The sequence below is a fragment of the Alosa sapidissima genome, chromosome 3 (genome assembly GCF_018492685.1).
Source record: "Alosa sapidissima isolate fAloSap1 chromosome 3, fAloSap1.pri, whole genome shotgun sequence".
In the NCBI taxonomy this organism is placed as follows: Eukaryota; Metazoa; Chordata; class Actinopteri; order Clupeiformes; family Clupeidae; genus Alosa; species Alosa sapidissima.
Window position 1 is genome coordinate 30,260,260 of NC_055959.1, and position 18,863 is coordinate 30,279,122.

General features: G+C 46.4%; 1 protein-coding gene across 2 annotated transcripts in view; it reads left to right on the forward strand.

Annotated features, from left to right (window-relative positions):
• The window catches only part of sdk1a (sidekick cell adhesion molecule 1a), a 242,219-nt gene that overhangs the window by 200,592 nt on the left and 22,764 nt on the right, over window positions 1-18,863 (forward strand). For both annotated transcript variants that reach the window (XM_042086167.1, XM_042086168.1), the window contains 8 exons: window positions 1,028-1,143; window positions 2,462-2,651; window positions 7,438-7,536; window positions 11,153-11,347; window positions 12,944-13,145; window positions 15,134-15,237; window positions 16,304-16,374; window positions 17,179-17,311. In XM_042086167.1, coding sequence (XP_041942101.1) covers window positions 1,028-1,143; window positions 2,462-2,651; window positions 7,438-7,536; window positions 11,153-11,347; window positions 12,944-13,145; window positions 15,134-15,237; window positions 16,304-16,374; window positions 17,179-17,311 — 1,110 coding nt within the window. The remainder of the gene's footprint in view (window positions 1-1,027; window positions 1,144-2,461; window positions 2,652-7,437; window positions 7,537-11,152; window positions 11,348-12,943; window positions 13,146-15,133; window positions 15,238-16,303; window positions 16,375-17,178; window positions 17,312-18,863) is intronic.

The window sequence follows — 18,863 nt, forward strand, 5'->3', positions numbered from 1 at the left end:
GGGGGCCTTGTGAATGCGGCCCCTTCCCTTGCAGATAAGCTGAATGGTGATTGCCTGCCCTCGCAACCTGCGGTGTCCTCCACTTATCTCCCATCCCCACCCTCTCCTCCCCTGTTCCACTGCTCCCCAGTGCACTGCACACTGACACCCACAAGTGGAGCTTTATGGTCCAAGAATGCTGGGTATCCGCAGTGGGAAAGAGAGAGAGAGAGGGGGGGGGGGGGGGGCGTGAGAGAACGAGAGAGCCATGGTCAGAGTATCAGACTTTTAATAAACCCATTTGGAGTGACGCGCTCCACCAACTGTAATCAGAAAATGAGGTGCGTTTGATGGCAGAGGTTTCTAATGGGATGTCATGGCGTAATGGTGCGCACCAGGCGCAGGTGGGGAGCTGCACGCGCGCACGTCTCCACCACTGCCACTGGCTGCCTGATGAGCCCTGGCCGCCTCTAAGTGTTTATCAGCCGCTCCCTCCAAAAGCTCCAGGAGGCCGGCCTGCTGTGGCATGATGCAGTCGAGCGCCCCAGAAAGAGAGAGAGAGAGGAGGGAGAGAGGAGAGAGAGAGGAGAGAGAGAGAGAGAGAGAGAGGGAGGGAGAGGAGGGAGAGAGGAGAGAGAGAGAGAGAGAGAGAGGGAGGGCATGCTCCCTACTCGATCTCCAGCTTTTGTAGACTCACTCTGCTTTCTCACACATTGCCTCTTTTGCTCTCTCCTTTTCTGTTTGTCTTTCTGTCTTTCTTTCTTTTCACTCTCTCTATTTCTGCCTCTCTCCTTCTCTCTCCTTCCCTCCCTCTGTCTTATCCACACTCCTTTTTTTCAGGCTTTTTTCACATGTCTTCTCTCTCTCTCTTTCTCTGTTTGCTTGTCTGCTGTTTGCTTCCTCTGGTCACTCTCTCTGCTTCTCTTTGGCTTAACCTGAACAGCAGGCTCTGTACACACTGTAAACACATTGGTGTGATGATGCTAACATGTGTGTGTGTGTGTGTGTGTGTGTGTGTGTGTGTGTGTGTGTGTGTGTGTTTGCTCAGTGCCATCTGGAGCACCAGAGAACGTGACAGTCGAGGCGGTGAGCTCCACTCGTATCCTGGTTACCTGGAGTCCAGTTCCGGAGCAGGAGCAGAACGGGAATATTCTGGGATACAAGGTACATAAAGTGGGCCGGTCAGCGCTGCGGATGCCCATGTCCAGACAGATTAGAACCCTTCGCTTAGGTCAATACCTTCTTAGCCTGGCAGAAAAATCAATGGAGAGAGAAGAGCTTGGAAGACATGAATAAATGTTTCCTAATGGGGTAAAAGGGCCGACACTTGTGCTTGCTCAAGTTCCCCCAAAGCCCTCAAACAACACACGTATGATGAAATGTCCTGTAAGACCAGATGCTGAAATCTTCCTTAAGAGGATAGAGGTTTTTTTTTTCCTTTTTACTCGTAGTTTTTTCCTTGGTGACCTAAGAAGTTTTCTACACTTGAATTTACTTGAAAAAGCTTTGCAGACCATTCCATCAAGCATGGCTGTTGCATACCTGAACCTGATAAAAAAGGAAACTTGTGCAAGATGAATAAATATATTCGTAGTGACTCCCAAATGCTTTTATACACGCAACACCCACAACATTATAATCTTGTGTGTGTGTAAATGTGTGGGGTTTTTTTCAGTCTAATAAAAGTTGTACGAATCTCAAAATGAGAACCATGAGTAAGGCCAATGTCAACACTTAATATTTTTTTCCTATTACTCAAGATGTCCTTCACGGGATTGTATTCCTGAGTTTTAATTTGATTCAGAAAGATGTTTCTTTCTCGCTGGGGGCAGCTTTCTTGTTAAATATTAATGCCTGTTACACCATTGTCATTTTTGCACTTTTAGAAATGAACAAGGCTGTAAATGCATTAATTGAAAGTCTAACCCTTTCCAGAAGGGCAAATATTTGCAGAGGTATGAATAGCAAGCACACAAGCTATTCTCGGCTACCCACACCCCCAACCTCTTCACTGTTCTGCTATCAGGCAGTGAGGAGGCGGAGGCGGTGGTGGTGGTGGTGGGTGGGGGGGGGTTATGAGAGGTCCCACTGCCCAGAGAGGATGCAGGGACAGGGGCTGTGTTGAAAGCCATTAGGCCGCTTGTGTTCTAAGGGAGAGAGAGAGGAATTATGTTGTGCTGCCACCACCTCACATTCAATGTCCTTTAAAATCTCCACCTCCATCATCAGAATATATGCAGTATATACCATAGCTTGTGCTTGTGTATGTGGATGTGTCTGTGTGTATATGTGTGTGTGTGTGTGTGTGTGTGTATATGTGTGTGTGTGTGTATATGTATATTTGTGTTTTGTCTGTGGGCATGCTCACACATGTGTGACCTATGTCTGTGTGTATGTGTGTGCGTGTGCGTGTGTGTGTGCGTGTGCGTGTGCGCGTGTGTGTGTGTGTGTGTGTGTGTGTGTGTGTGTGTGCTCTACAAAGGTGCTCTACAAAGAGAAGGACTCTGACTCAGAGGCCCAGGTGCAGGCGGTGAAGGGGAACCTCACCCAGTCGGTTCTGTTGAGGAACCTGCGCAAGTACGTGCAGTACCAGATCCAGGTGCTGGCCTTCACGCGCATCGGAGACGGCGAGCTCAGCAGTCCGCCGGTGCTGGAGAGGACCAAAGACGACGGTAGGACACAGCTACCTCTACACAGCCCATGCATCTGTAGTCTGGACATCTCTGGCTTGACTTGTGCCTGGAGGGTGTGAGAGTGTGTTTGTTTTCTTCTTCTTTACAAGTCCAGTCAAGTAATGAAAAAGCAATGTTGTGATATTGATTGTACACATTTTGTTCACATACATACTGTACTGCAGATGTCAAGGGGTCTAGACTGAAGCTTCACTAAGCACTGGGTTTTTATTTTATCGCATTATTTGGTTGGATGAAATGTCATTTCAAATTACAAATCATTCCCTCTCTCGGCCCTTGTTCCTCTCTCTCTCTCTCTCTCTCTCTCTCTCTCTCTCTCTCTCTCTCTCTCTTTATCTATCTATCTGTCTTATCTGTCCTTCACTTTCCCCATAGCAGCTCAAAATCTCTAAAGACAAGAGATGGAGCTAGCTCAGTCCACTTGATTACTGTGATACTCTACTTTGTGCTTGTGTGTGTGTGTGTGTGTGTGTGTGTGTGTGTGGCTGCACTCTGATAATGCTATTCTAGGGCGCCATCTCACCCAGTGGGCCAGGGCTGCTCGTCCAGTCTAGGTCAGGCGCTCATCACTTTGTTTTTGTCCTTCTCCCATCGGTGCCTGTCAGAATGGGTCGTAGTATTAAATATTAAAGTGGCCTAACAGGGAGATTGGGTTGCTGCAAGACGCTAGCGGAGCTGAAAACAAATCAATGATGCAACAGTCAGCACTGTTAGGGGTGGCTCTCCAATGCCTGTGCCACTGAGTGCAACAGTGAGCCAGCGGTGATGCCATGGACGAGAAGGGCTTTGACACAAAGGCCCATGGAAATCTGTCCAGATCAGAGGCTTCAAAGGGAGCTTTGTTTGCTCCGTAACAAGTGCAAATGATGGACTTTCACCCAGCTCTTAACAGCTCTTAATGTTTTTTCTAAAATGTTAGTTTCGAACTCAATCATACTGCATATGTTTGTATTTGTATTAGGTGAGTTGCTCATTCAGTCTCAGGAATTGAATAAGGAGCATAATTGAAAACTAGGGATGCACCAAGTTCATCTTGTGTAAAGACTACCCATTATTTATTCTCTAGCTTATTCTCTTATTTAGCGTTGTCTGAACTTTATTAAACCGTCAAAGATAGTCTGCATGTTCTGCAGTCAGCTTATGTCACACTCATACAGAATGAATTGAACATGCCTGATCAAACATTATATCCAATAGGATATAAATGCTATTGGAAGCTCTTCCATACTGTGTGTGGTGTGCTAATTGACATCCTCTTCACGTTTGATGTGGTTTGGTTTTCTCCCTCTCTGGCCCCAACATTCAACTGGCTGTGATGATGCATGGATGCTTGTGTTCAATTTAAATGCCATACTTCATTTAAAAAAAAGGAAACTTTTCTGTTTCAGCAAGAAGCAGGCCTGCCATTAATATAGCAGCATGACTCTGAGACTGACCGTGCAGCCGGCCGCGGTGCGTAAGAGCTGCGTCCTAGCGGAGGCGATTAATGAAAGTGGCGTGCCGTTGGTCATGTGGAACATTAGAGCACTCAGCACCAGAGATAACACATTCAGCTCCCACTGGACAGCAGAGGAAGAGTCAGGAGATGATGGTTTTCTTTTCTCTCTTGCTCTCTCCTCTCTGTCGGGCTCTTATGATGGAAGCGCTGCAATGGGCACATACCGCCCCTCACACACACACACACACACACACACACACAAACACACACACACACACAATTTCCCCCAGCCTATGCACCATTACGGTAGAAAAATACCCTGCCCCCCCCCCCCCCATGCAAGCTCACTCGACCTTGGCAGCAATTATCCCCATGTTTTTCTCCACAAGAAGGGGCCTCATTAGGGACCCAAGGCTTCCCACACACAGGCAGGCCCTACAGCAGAGCACTGGCACGTTCAAGAGGATGCGGTGGTGCCGACTCCTCGCTTCTCCTCTCCTTTCCTCTTCCCTTCTCACATTTGAATAATTGTGCTGTTGGCTGTCCCGGGCTAAGCTAGCGGTCGTGTAATTGAGCTTGATCAGTTTGATTTGGCTGAATCAGCAAAACACTCGACAGATTAAGCCTTTCATTTTGTTTGATTAGATGAACTAACACGCATGACACTCACGAGCACTCTCAAATTTTGACTTTCTGAAAATGTTTCATTTGAATTAATTAGTAACTCTTTCACTGGAGTGGATTTTTATGGGGAGGAAGGACTGATATACAGCAGCAAGATATTTCATAACTCACTATCTGGTGTCAGGAAAAATGAGTAGAAGAAAATCAGCTCAGTCACTGTTATTGGGTAATCTTCATAACACAATGACAGAGATATGCGGTGATAATCATGGCACTAGCAACGAAAAGGCATTGTGGGACAATTAAGTATTTTATGTCTTTGTAAAACATGACTTCATTGGTCCCCTCATAGCAACAGCACAGAAAGAGAGGAGGAGAGAGAGTACACAAATTAATCAAGGTCTGTTTCATTCTGTAAATTCCAATTACACACTGGAGTAGTAGGAGACATTTTTACACAGTGTGAAATAATTGTGTACAATTGTGACTGTGAGGCTCCCCATATCGCAGAAAACAAACTGAGGCAACACGCACACGCACACACACACACACACACACACACACACACACACACACACACACACACACACACATACACACACACACACACACACACACACACACACACACACACACACACACACACACACACACACACACACACACACACACACACACACATCCCTTGCTATTTTGCCCTAGAGTGCAAAGGCAGCCGTCTCCTTTAATATGTGTTTGATTTGATGTAGTGCAGAGCTGTGAGAGTATTGGCAAACAGAACAGTGTGAAACGGAACAATATCAGTGTTTGACCACGCAGTGCTGAGGCCTTCAGAGAAAAGGCGCTCCGTCATAGTTAGGGTGAGCTGGGCCATCGCAGCGACAGCGCCTTATTGCATTCCATCTGCGGCGGACCCTCCTCCACAGGTCCTCACTATGGGAATCACAGAGGACCTTTTCTTCCTGGGGTTCTGCTCTCGTATGAGGGTAGAGAGTTGTGTGTGTGTGTGTGTGTGTGTGTGTGTGTGGGGGGGGGGTGGAAAGGCCTTCCTTTAATCAACACCCTCTTTATCAGCACTCCACCCCCCTCTCCTCCATCCCTCCCTCCTTCCATCCCTCCATCTTTTTTGCTCTCTCTCCTCCCCGCCTTCTTCTCTCCCTCCCTTTATCTCCCGTGACAGACTGTGTCCTTCAGGATAGGGCGCCGCATCAATTACCTCCCGCAGCCATCAGCGCGCTCCACCCCAGGGCCAGGGAGTGGCGGCGTGTGGGGGGGTGGGGGGGGTGTCCGAGCCATGGCAGGCGGGTGGATGGCCGGACGGGCTTCTCCCCCATAAAACATGACCACTGTCAGACGGCTAAATGCACTGGGGAACTGAGGATAATATCCCAGCATTCATCACACCGGGACTTATTTGGACGATTGTCTGAAGAGACTTCTCTGTGTGTGTGTGTGTGTGTGTGTGTGTGTGTGTGTGTGTGTGTGTGTGTGTGTGTGTGTGTGTGTGCTGGAGCAAACTCTTTGTAGCAGCTTTTGAAGGAGAAGCTGTATCCTCCTAATAAGTCACATGCAACCCAGTCTGATGACAGCGTAAACACATTTACTCCTGGTATCAGTGTCTAGCACCAAAGCATGTTGTAGACCGATAGAGTTTAGATGACCTCCTGGGTGTCTGTGAAATCTTCATCACCACTGACAGGTCAGAGAGGCAAGCTAGCGTATAAGCTTCCATGCCAATTCTAGTTAGGGCTCCCTTCAGTGTCAAGATTTTACCTGAGTAAGTCATCACAACTTTTTAGCGCTCTTTTTTTTACTTTCAACTGATGCAAGCCTTTATGTCAGCCAAGAGATCTATACTTACGGTAACCTTGTCACATAGTCGCCTGTTTAGTGTCCTTATGAGCGCCGCGCAGCGAAGCGAAGCGAAGAAGGGTCATATAGGTTTAGTCAGAGTTTTTTCTTCCGGAATTTTTTCTATTATTTTTTTTTCACACACACACACACACACACACACACACACACACACACACACACACACACACACACACTCATAAACACACATATAAAAACACACACACACGTACCCACACAGTAGACATGCAGGCATATGCATGCACACACGCACATGCACACACACAGCACAGGCACTCACGCACACATACACAGGCAAGCACACGCAGGCACACACACACATAAACACAAACACATACACGCACGCATGCAAAACACACACACACGCACGCACACACACACACGCACGCACACACACACACACACATAAACACACCCACACACACACAAACACGCACACACACATAAAAACACACACATGCAGGCAAGCAGGCACACACACACACACATACACACACACACACACACACACACACACCCCATTACCCCCACACACACTCTCACAAGCGAACATATACACACACACGTGCGCACACACACACACACGCACACACACACTCACACCATTACCCATACACACACTCACAAGCGAAAACACGCAGAGAAGCACACATGTACACAAAAGCAAATGTGGACTACTGGTTCTTCTTATTTTCTTTCTCCATCATCAACCTGCTTGTAGTTATTTATGAGAGAAGCCGGTGACCAATGTGTGCTGCACCCAGCCTAAATGTCACAGTGTGCAGGTGGCACTGTTCCCCCGTATTCATTGTCTTTATTTCCTGTGTCCAGTTCCAGGGCCTCCCATAAGGCTGGTCTTCCCAGAGGTGCGGCTAACTGAGGTCAGAGTCATCTGGCAGCCCCCAGTGGACCCCAACGGCATCATTATGGGTAAGTCCAGAGACTTCAGAAGCCATTAAAGGACTTTGGTGAGACTGAACAACAGCTCGTTTTAGTTGTTGTTCTTGTTTTCTTGTCCCTCACTGTACCCATCCATCAAGATACATGTAGGGGTGGGTGTGTGGGGGGGAAAGCCATTTCCTTTCCCATTCATTACCTGAGGTGAAACACAGATGTCATTAGTTTGCAGATGAGTGAACAGGAGTGATGATGATGGGGGGAAAAAAAGCTTGCACTAGGTTTGTGTGTAGGGCAGGGGATGGCTTTCTAAGAATCCATTAGTTTTTGGCCTGTGTTCTCATTTCTGCAGTGAAAGATGGCGAGGCATTACAACCATTTGTGCTTTCCAGTTGCTATGAAAAAACCCAGCCGTCTCCACCTCACTTGCTTTTGATGTCAGTGGAGTGCTCGCTCGCTCGCTCGCCCGCCCGCCCGCCCGCTCGCTCGCTCTCGTTGCTGCTCCCTGTGCTGCGTGCTCTGCTCTGGCTGTCCTTGACAAACATTCGCCATGTATCCGGAGAGCGCATGGCGCATCGGAGCGCCATGGCGACACGTGTTCTTTCACTGCGTGCTACGAGAGGAGTCACACGGCATCGTGCACCTGAGACTAATACCTCAGATGAAGTGAAAGAGAAAATCCCGCCGCTCCGTAATGAGATTAGGCCGACTAACAACTCGCACTGAATGAAACCCAGAATAGCGGCTCGCCAAATCTTGCTGTTTCAGACGGATCAGACGAGGGAGATGAAATATGGTCATGATAACTGGGGGCGTGAGGGGATTTGGGGACCTTTTTCATTCTATCATTTTTTTTTTCTCTTTCTCTGATCTTAGTTCTATTCAAGGATCAAAGTTTATTTATTTGTTTGGTTCGAGAGAAGGAGAGAAAAAAGAGGTGTTTTCTCTTTTCTTGTCCTCCAAGTCTCATGATGAGGCACTTTGAAAAATTACAAGAGATCACATTGGTGTTTTCTGGCTGACGCCTTTAGCCAGTGTGTGCATACGTTGGCAGTGTGTAGAAACACCAAGTGGCCTATTCTCCACCACCAGCATGCCCCCTGCTTGGTGTGCCTTTGAATCGTGGCAGCACAGCATGCTCATTTAGTCCCAAATTCTTGTAAGCTAGTTTTATTCATAGCAGCTTTCCCGGCGTAATCCGTTTTTTCAAAAGCCATTTGAAATCTCCACTTCCTTCCCCCCAACCTCAGGCCCTCACCGCCACGCACTCCCACCCGCTCTCGGAACAGTCGGCAGAGCTGACCGCTAATGTGGCTTGAGAGCAGTGGGAGTTTGCTTTAGAATTGGCTGCAGATGGGCCAACCCAGCATACATCTGCCTCCCAGTGCGCCGGCGGAGCGCAGCGTGTCAGGACCATCGAGCACAGAGACTCACCAAAGCAGGGAGGGAGCGATGATGATGGGGGAATAAGAGGACATTGTGTGAAATGTCATGCCAGCTCACACAGGAGGCCAAACACGCTCAACAGACTGATTTCCCCCCCCTCTCACTGGTAGAGAACAGGGCCTGATACAGTCACTGTCACACAAGCTGCCCTGTGTACAAAACAGGAAAATGTGAGCATGTATTGCCTTGATTTAAGATTATTTCATCTTAAATACTGTGCCTCTGGCCTCCACAGGATGGATACCCTTTCCATTTCATACTATGTAATCATGTATCTTTAAATATGTTAGACATACTGTATATGATTTGCTACTGACAACATAAATAAAGTAAAACTTATCTGTGTATACTAGGATTTAAATGGGATTTTTATGTGACCCCTATAGCAAAAATACATTTGGGAAATATGTTTTGACTGTATTTAATGTAATTTAGCCATTTCAGTCATAAATCAGTGTGTGTTCACTTTAATGCTGTGTAGGGTCACTGAACCTGGCAAACACTGAAATCTTTAGTCTGGATGCTCAGGGTTTATGGACACAGTAAATGGGTGGAAGTGGCTCCTGCAGCAAAGCTCATTTCAGACCTGTGAGACACGGCCGTCTGATGCACCCACCCCACCCCACCCCAGTCGCCGTGGCTCCGGTGAGAGAGCCAGCAGCCCAGGCCCCCTCTAGGACCAGCAATCGCCGGCCACTGAGTGGAGAAGATGGAGCTCCAGGAGCCCGGCAAGGGAGGTGGTGACCCAGCAAATCATACGGCCCAGCGCCCCTCTTACAGCGGAAAAAAACCCCACTACCGAAAACGCGGGGGAAAAAAATGTCCTCGCAAAAAAACACGACATGGGTCACAGCTCTGCGGGCACCAAAAATAAAAAACACACAGAGGGAGGAGCGGTGGTAAGGGGAGCCGGCGGAGTTGTTTTCTACACGTCCACATCGGCCGCTTGTAGCGTATCGCTCCTTACATCCTTTGCAAACAGCTCTCCAACATAAAAGCCGTTCGCAAGGCGGGGGGGCTGCTGCTATTTTCCCCCGGCTCTTGTGGCTGGAGTGGACATTAGGATGAAATACCAGCCCCTGGGTGTTCCATGTTCCAGCACTCGGTCTAGTTTGTCATTACAGTACAGCCCAAAGGCCGCCGCGCGGAACGCTACACGGGAGAAAGATAAATAGATACAGGGATAATGCAGCGCTGCTCTTGCCGAGCCAGGCTCAAGTCGGCTGCCCACCCCACGGATCTGTCTGCCCATGGCTGCTTCCCGATAACACTCTCATTTGTTTGCCCGAAGGTTTTTCTCGACATGCAGTCAATCTCCAATGAAAGTCATCAGGTCGCCCTGCCGGACAGTTTAACTGGGCATGTTTCATGTCTATCGCCCCGACGGTAACCACTTTAGGGGTCACGGAGGTGGAAATTTCTAGAGTGCAACAATTTGATCACAGGATGAGATCGAAGGCTGTTTGTTTTCATTTTATAAAGTCCAGAGCAAATTCAGCTGTGGTATTCAAGCATAGTGACCGGCTGCGTTGAGTGACAAGCAGCAAGGCAGCTGTGCCATGCCACCTATTCTTCCCCAGGGCTAAAGCCTTATACTTCATTTGAGAGGGTAATGGAAATACAGGGAGCCCCACTAGTGAAGAAACATTAAACTAATCCCTTTTCCCCACTGATACGGCTGAGGAATGGCAAGAGAAGGTAACCAAGAGAAGTTCATTTGAAGTTTGTGATATTGGAACAAATTTTTGAGAGTGGTGAAGACCTTTGAAAGTCATTCGTCATCAAGACTTCTCTTTTTTGGTGTGCTTCAGAAACAGCTTTCCCTTTAAACTGTTGGATCTCGACAGGGAAATTGTTTTTTTTTTTATTATTATTTGTTTTTGTTTTTTCCTGTCTTTTTTGTTCATTCATTGGGATTCCAAAAACAATCTATGGCCAGATTGTCTTGGAGAAAAATAATCTCTTGGTGGGAACATTTTGTGGTCAATAGAAGAGGGTTGAAAAAAGGGATAATCTGTTTTGTGGATAACCATGAAACAGACAAGCAACCAGAGAGAGAGACACAGAGAAAACATGAGGCAGATATACGCAGAGAGAGAGAGAGAGAGAGAGAGAGAGAGAGAGAGAGGCAGAACAGCAGTCTGGCAGATACAGCCATAAATATCCAGAGCCCAATGACATGTTCCCTGCTTTCCTGTTCTAGGATACCAGGTAGCTTATCGGTTGGACACCGGAGACCCGAACCAGTTCACTACAGTGGAGGTGGGTCCCGACGCCCGCCAGTTCACAGCCTTGGGTCTGCGCCCAGAGTCGGCCTACATCTTCCGGATCAGCGCCAAAACGGAGCAGGGCTGGGGTACTGCAGCACAAGCTGTGGTCATCACCACCGAAGTTAGAGGTGACCAAGCTCACATCCAGCTGTTCCAGACACAGACATATCTCTCTCTCTCTCTCTCTCTCTCTCTCTCTCTCTCTCTCTCTCTCTCTCTCTCTCTCTCTCTCTCTCGCTCACTACTTCATTCAATTGTGATGCCAGCCATTTAAGTACATCTGAGATCTGAACAAAGTATTACTACACCTTTTAACTTTATCAGCATCACGTGAGCCCATTCACTGCGGTCGTCATATTCCCAGAATGCTATTTTATATGCACGCTTTTCCACCTTTATTGGTTTATTTAACCAGCAGAGGATGGAGATGGATATAAATTCACTCGCAGTGTGTCCTGCAGGCACAATGCTGACTTTCTCCAGCTAGACTGGGTCGTGAGAGACATATTCTTTGTTTTTTTTCTTATTGCATCACCAGATTCACTCAATGGCCATCCCCACAGGAGCAGCATTAGGTTTGAGAAGACAAAGGCCGAATTCAACCAATGATCTCCTCGAATGTGATTGATCTGGGCTTTTTTAAACAAACCTCTTCTGAGAGAAGTCAGCACTTGACACAGGGACTAGACCACTCGATAGCCTTCGCAGTGCATGATTTGCATCTTAAATTGTCAATCGATAATAGACACCGTTAAAATAAACAATTATGCCTCTGCTCATTGATTGCTTCATTGGAATCAATTAGGGGTTGTGTGGTACTGTGTCATAGAGATGGTTGAGATGAGGGGTCATGCCAAGAAGGGGTGACTAATACTCAACACACTACCACACACACGCGCACACACACGCGCACACACAGACACACTCATACCCATACACACACACACACACACACACACAAATAGTATAATACTATACTAAATCTTCTGCTAAATATCTCAGCTATAACTATAACATGAGCACACACACACACACCGAATGCTTATTGGATCTCTTTGTATCCATCAGCAATGCTGGTGTAAATTCTGCCTCCATCCCCTTTTTTTCCGTGTAGTCCCCTAGAACCCTCTACATATCCAAGCCCTGCATTTAGAGTGTCACTGTTCACAAGAAAACAAATAAGGATCCAGGGCCCTGTTTGAGGGACACTGGTGTGTGAATCTCTTCCCTCGTTAGGCAAGGATCTAAACAATACAATTTGGTATTTCTCCTTCGGCAGCTTACAGAAACACAGAAGTGAGCATCTTCATTCATCATATTGAAAAAGCTATATTTCAAACAATGTTCCCATAATGTTTTACATGCAAATACCATTATCTGCATGATACTGTAATTGAGTATCAGTGATATGTTGCGTTTGACATGGTATTGCTTCAGTAGGTGGGATATACATTATGTACTGTACTTAGAATGTATGAAAACTTGTTGTTGTACATGTAAATACCAATCCGTGAATGACATGCTGATGCTAAATATTAATGTAATGAGTGCTGTAATTTGATGAGGTATTTCCACAGTACATGTAGATACCTATATGTATATGATATAGTCATTTCAAATGATCAGTAACACATTGTATAGTTGCATTGGATTTGGTTTATTTACTGTTTGAATGGGTGTTCCCAGCGAGTGCTGTGCTATAATAGGCCTGTTGTTGTCCTCAGAGCGGCCGCAGCCCCCGGTCAAGCTGAGTGTTCCGCAGGCCCAGGTGCAGTCTCGACAGCTGCAGCTGGACTGGGTGCCCGGCGGCGACGGCTCGTCTCCAGTGCGCTACTTCACCCTGCAGATGCGGGAGCTGCCCGACGGGGACTGGCTCACCCACTCCTCCGCCATCGGCCATAACTGCACCTCCTTGGACGTGAACCGGTGAGCGAGTGTGACCGACAGAGCAGCACAGAGAGTGCAGCACAGAGAAAGGGCAACGACCAAAACAACAAATATTACATTGCACAACTTGGTGGAGATCAGTGTAGCCTAGCCAAACATAGAATAGCACAATACTACACTTTACAACAGATCACTATGACCCACTATACACTGCACAGCCCCTGGATACAATACAATTACTGTAGTCCAATCACTTCTGCTTACTGTCACCTGTGCCGGAGCAAAGAAGAACACCTGCTAATGAATCTGGCGGCGAGTTGATTTCACAGTGCGCTCCACGGATGAGTTTATTTCCCTCGTCTCCATCAGGGCTGTGAAACCCTGAGCTGGCTCCCAGCGCTGCTATTCCGCCTGAGTTATGAAATGGGATTGTTATTAAATGCTAAGAGGGCTTTTTCCTGCAGGCCAATTTATCGCCCTCGCCGTGATTATGATTTGGAAAAGCGTGAGGCGGTCCGCAATGGTGTGGTGAGCCAAGCCAGAGAAGAGCCTAGCCAAACTGGTGTTTGAATTACATCTCTAGGCCTGCAACAGTGATTATCTGGGCAGTCAAATGCTATTTTATATGCATTCAGAGGGCCATATCATCTTGATTGTGATTGCTTTCCCCTCCTGCTTTACTCTCTCTCTCTCTTTCTCTCTCCGTTTAGGCTCTATCTGGCTCATCCTCCCTTTTTATGGTCGTCCAAGATGCACGGGTGCTTTTTCGATGGATTATTTAGGCTTGATTTGTGCCTTGGTCTGTTGGTGGAGGATTAGTGTCCTGCTGGTGTGCTTCGGCTCCCAGTGGCGGAGAGAAGACGGTTTTCACCGTGGCAGCAGGCCATGTAAGAGCTGCAGGACGGCCGCGGTGAACGGCCCGTCGCCCTCCTACCTCCGCAGATTGGGAGGGGGATTTGATTGACTGCCCAGCCGCTCACCTGCTGTGCCATAGCTCACCCGTTTAAATGTTTTATAGCATCCAAGGCCATCACGACTATGCCTTGCTGGAGGTGCTGGAGAGGGAATTGCCACCAACAGCAGATCTCTTGGAGATGTGTTGGTGTTTGTGTGGGTGTGGGTGGGTGAGAAGAGGGGAAGTGGGGTGGGAGCTAGATAGCTAGGAGCACAATCCATGACTCTTTCACTTTGATTGAGAACGCCATGGGCCTACATGCCTGATTGCATTCAGCCTGTTGTATGAGCGCCGAATGATAACGCTTTGCCAACGTTTGCGTATGCATTTGTGGGAGGATGGGGTCATGAAAGAAGTGTGAGTTTGGGTCAAAATGATGGGAGGAAAGGCTCAAGGAGTTTGTGTCAGATACATGAATATCAATATTCTGGCCACTAGTTTTGCTCATTTGCATCATATCAAAATCAGCCGTTATATTTGTTTGTCTTTTTATGTCTTACTATTGCTTTCTCACTTCAACCACTTATCTACATATAGATGGCTATACTATTGAATTTGTTATAGCTGCACAAATAGATTTTTTGAGTCGTTTAGAATTACTGCCCTGTGTTATGCTCTGTTTGATGACACCTTATTAGCATGTATATCTATTTCCTAAACTTTTGGTTCCATTTGATTTTGGCCGGCAGTTCTATGATACCATTCAATTGTGCCTGCACTCTAATGATCATGCTCAGTTGTGAGTGTCGCAGATTATGGTTGGAGGGTGACGTGTTGATATTCAGCCACAGGTTTAGTATATTCAATATCAAATGAAAAGGCACAGCATGTTCTTTTATTATCTCTTATTTTGCATTATATATTTTTAATTAATTCACATTACTTTGTAGAAATTTGCTTTCACTTTGACATTAAACAGGTGATTTTTGTTCATTATTGTAAAAAAAAAAGGCCAAATGAAATTAAATTGATCAAGATTTCATAAAAGCAGGGTGAATACTTTTTATAGGCACTTTATCTGCCCCTGAATGAACGTACCTGTGGCCTGGTGCTTTTGTTCCCTGTCTCTTAGACTCAAACCCTACACCTCTTACAAGCTGAGGATGATGGCAACTAACGACATTGGAGACAGCAAGTACAGCAAAGATACGGATGCAGTCACCACCTTACAAGACAGTGAGTGGAGTCTTTCTTTAGATGATGCGCGCTGCGCACACACAAACACACACACACACATAGGGCCTCTGGGTCTTGACAAATGTGTTATTGATTCAGGAGAGGGTCAGAATCATGCTTTCCCTTGTCTGCTGTCATATCAGGGTGGTTGGTTGCGCAGGTCTAGAAAGGTGTGGAATTAAGGTTTTTTTTTTAAACTAGGAAAGTATAGAAACTTTGATGAAAGATTTGCTTGTAGTGATACATATTGTATATTTAAAAGTTGACAATGTACATTCTTTGTCTATTAAAGGAGAGGTGAGTGAGTAAATAGATTATTACTCTTAAATGAGTAATAATCTATTTGTAAAAAGTCTGGAAGGTTTATTTGAGAAAAGGGCAAGCACCCTGCTTATGCATGGAAGAATGACACAACATGTGTCACTGAATTATTTTGGGTGATGACGGTGCTACTGTGGTTATTCACACTCAGAAAGCACTATTTCAGTCACTTTTAGAGACAGGTTCTGTAACTGGTTGTAACCTTGTGTTGTGATGGTAGTCGATAGTGGGTTAAAGGAGAATTCTGGTCATTTTTCACATGGATCTCTGTTTCTTGAGGTCACCAAGTATTGTTGGTACGAAAAGAATGAGGGGCATGAACATGGGGGCTCATGAACATGCCCCCAGTGTAGCACTGTTATTGCCTGGCAGCTCTAGCCATTGGTGCAAGCAACTGGGCAGAACCAATTATTTAATTTTTTCCCTGCAGACAGTACTCAGTGACCTAGAGAAACAGAGATCTATGTGAAAAATCACCGGAATTCTCCTTTAATGATTAACTGTATTCAACCCAAGGAAGCATTAAGAAGAGGCCACTTTGGTATATAGAGCAAAAACAGATATTACCTTTCTGTAGTAAAATTCATTGTAAAAATCATCAAAATGAAGTGATTAGTTTGGAGAGAAAATTACTTCTTAAACTATTTCATGCACAAATGAATATGTCTGACACAGTAAGACCATCATTTAATACCATTTCATCTACCCCCCCCAACCCCCCCCCCCCCACCTTCTCTGGCCACAGTTCCCGACGAAGCCCCTGAAATTCTGGCAGTGAAGCCATCCACCACCACATCAGTGCTGGTCCAGTGGCAGGTAATGGCATTCATACCAGCTTTCATCTCATCAGGGGATCCCGCCCGAGCGGCCTCCGACGCCTGTGAGCCAACACTGAGATTAATGCCTCCTGCTGCTCTGGAAGAGAACGTGTTAAAAGGCTACTTCTTAAAACACAGTAAACGTCCTTTCCACCAACCCCCTACCCCCCCATTGGTCATTAAACATGCACATTATGGGGCTTTAATGTGTTTAATTATCAGACTTTCATCAATGAAATGCATCATTGGATCCAGTGGTTGGCCGCTGAAGAGCCTTGTCACCCATCGCTTAGTATTCACGGCGGCAGGTCTGCATACATCAGTGACATGAAGTATTGATAACGTACATTTACCCGGTTCACACTCTGAGTGCTCCCTAGAGCTCGGGGTAATTAATATCCATGCATGCAGGGCAATCGGCCCTCTAAAGGGATATTAATTAGCAGCTGAAACCTTTATTCACTGACCTATGAGTCCAGGATCATCACTCCCCGAAACCTGCTTTATCAGTGGAAAACTTGAGGCTCCGGCGACTTGATTACTTACAGGGGCTGGCTTTTTTAATTAGCGACTGACTGAAATTCCCCAGAAATTCCCCAGAAATTCAATCCTTATCTCTTTTTTTTATCTAATCGCCCGCTAATGCGTGGACACCGACATCATTTTTTTTTTGTCTCTTCAAATGTCACTTTTCCTTTTGTCCAGTATTTTTTCATTATTATTATCATTTATTCGTTCTTCAAAGAAGGACAGTGGCGGGGGGGGGGGGTATTTGACCTTTAATAAACGTGCAATGTTGCAGGCACCCAAAGATGAGAGTGTGAACGGCGTGCTGGTGGGCTACCGACTGTACTACCGAGAGCTCCAGTATGACAGCTCTCTGCAGGAGTCAAGGAAGCCTGTCAACGGCTCATCAGCGCTCTCCGAACTGGCAGGTAGGATAAAGGGAGCGATGGTTTGAAAAGGCTCTGCAGCCAATGGCGTGTGTGTGTGTGTGTGTGTGGGTGTGTGTGTGTGCGTGTGTGTGTGTGTGTGTGTGTGTGTGTGTGTGTGTGTGTCAATGTGTTTGTGTGTGTGTGTGTGTCAATGTGTTTGTGTGTGGTTACATATATGAGCCATATCTCTTTGTATATATGTAAGTGTGGGTGGATAGATGAACTCCATCAACACAGCAGCATGTGTGTGAATGTGTGTGTTTGAGTGTGTGTGTGTGCGTGTGTGTGTGTGTGTGTGTGTGTGTGTGTGTGTGTGTGTGTGATGTTAATAGTCAGAAAAAAACAGAAAAATGCTGTAGAATTGAAGATGTTAGATTAATATTAGCAGTGTTTCATTAGTTTTAATGATCTGATAGAGGGAAAAGTTGTCTTTACACATTCTTGTATCTCTGCGCTTGTTTACTCTTCTGTGCAAGCCCCTCCATTATTCAGTGGGCGATGCCGAGTGGAACAATAAGCCCTGCGTTCAGCTCTCTGTCGTTTCAAGCTGGGTCCAGAATTATAGTTGGATCGCCGTCTCCGAAGGTCTTTGAAATGCTTGAAGTAGTCCGTGAAATATTCGTCAATATGCTGAATATTTGTGCGGCCAAAGCTAGGGCAACCAGGCTTGAACTTTATCTGAAAGGTTTTAATGCCATCCCTACACGTCTATCTCTCTCCCTCTCTCTCTCTTTCTCTCTCTCTCTCTCTCTCTCTCTCTCTCTCTCTCTCTCTCTCTCTCTCTCTCTGGCGCTTTCTGTTCGGTCGAGGAATAATTTTCCGGTGGCTGCCTGAACGGAGGTGAAGTCATTACATGGCTGTGTGGCGTGAGGTGCGGAATCATGAGTTTGAGCTCAAGTCGTCAGCAGTGAGCATGCCACTGCACTCCTCTCACCAACGGCCATCCACGCCGCCAAATCTCCTTTGACAAATTGGACTCAGCAGTGTTGACAGCATTTAAATGCACAAGCCCGGAGCAGCCAAGCAAGGAATCGTATTTAATTTTTTTTTTTCACCCCCTTTGCTTCCTCCCTTTCCTTCCTACATTCCTTCCATCCTCCACTGGTCAGGCCTGCTGTGTCATATCTCTCCTGTCCTCTCAGGCCAAACGAGGCTTCTAGCTTTTTTAAAGGCTGCACTCCTTGTGAAAATGATCTTTAGAGGCCTCATGGAGGATGTGGGAAAAATGGAAGGCTTTTGTGAGGACTCGTCACCCAGAACCCTGCACACAGTAGTAGTAGTAGCTGTGGTAGTAGTAGTAATAGGTGTGATAGTTGTAGTAGTAGTAGTAGCAGCTAGAGTAGTAGGTGTAGTAGTAGTAGTAGCAGCTGGAGTAGTAGGTGTAGTAGTAGCAGCTGGAGTAGTAGTAGTAGTAGTAATAATAGGGGTTGTAGTAGTACCAGGTGGAGTAGTAGTAGTAGTAGTAGCAGGTGGAGTAGTAGTAGTAGTAGTAGTAGTAGTAGTAGCAGCTAGAGTAGTAGGTGTAGTAGTAGTAGTAGTAGCAGCTGGAGTA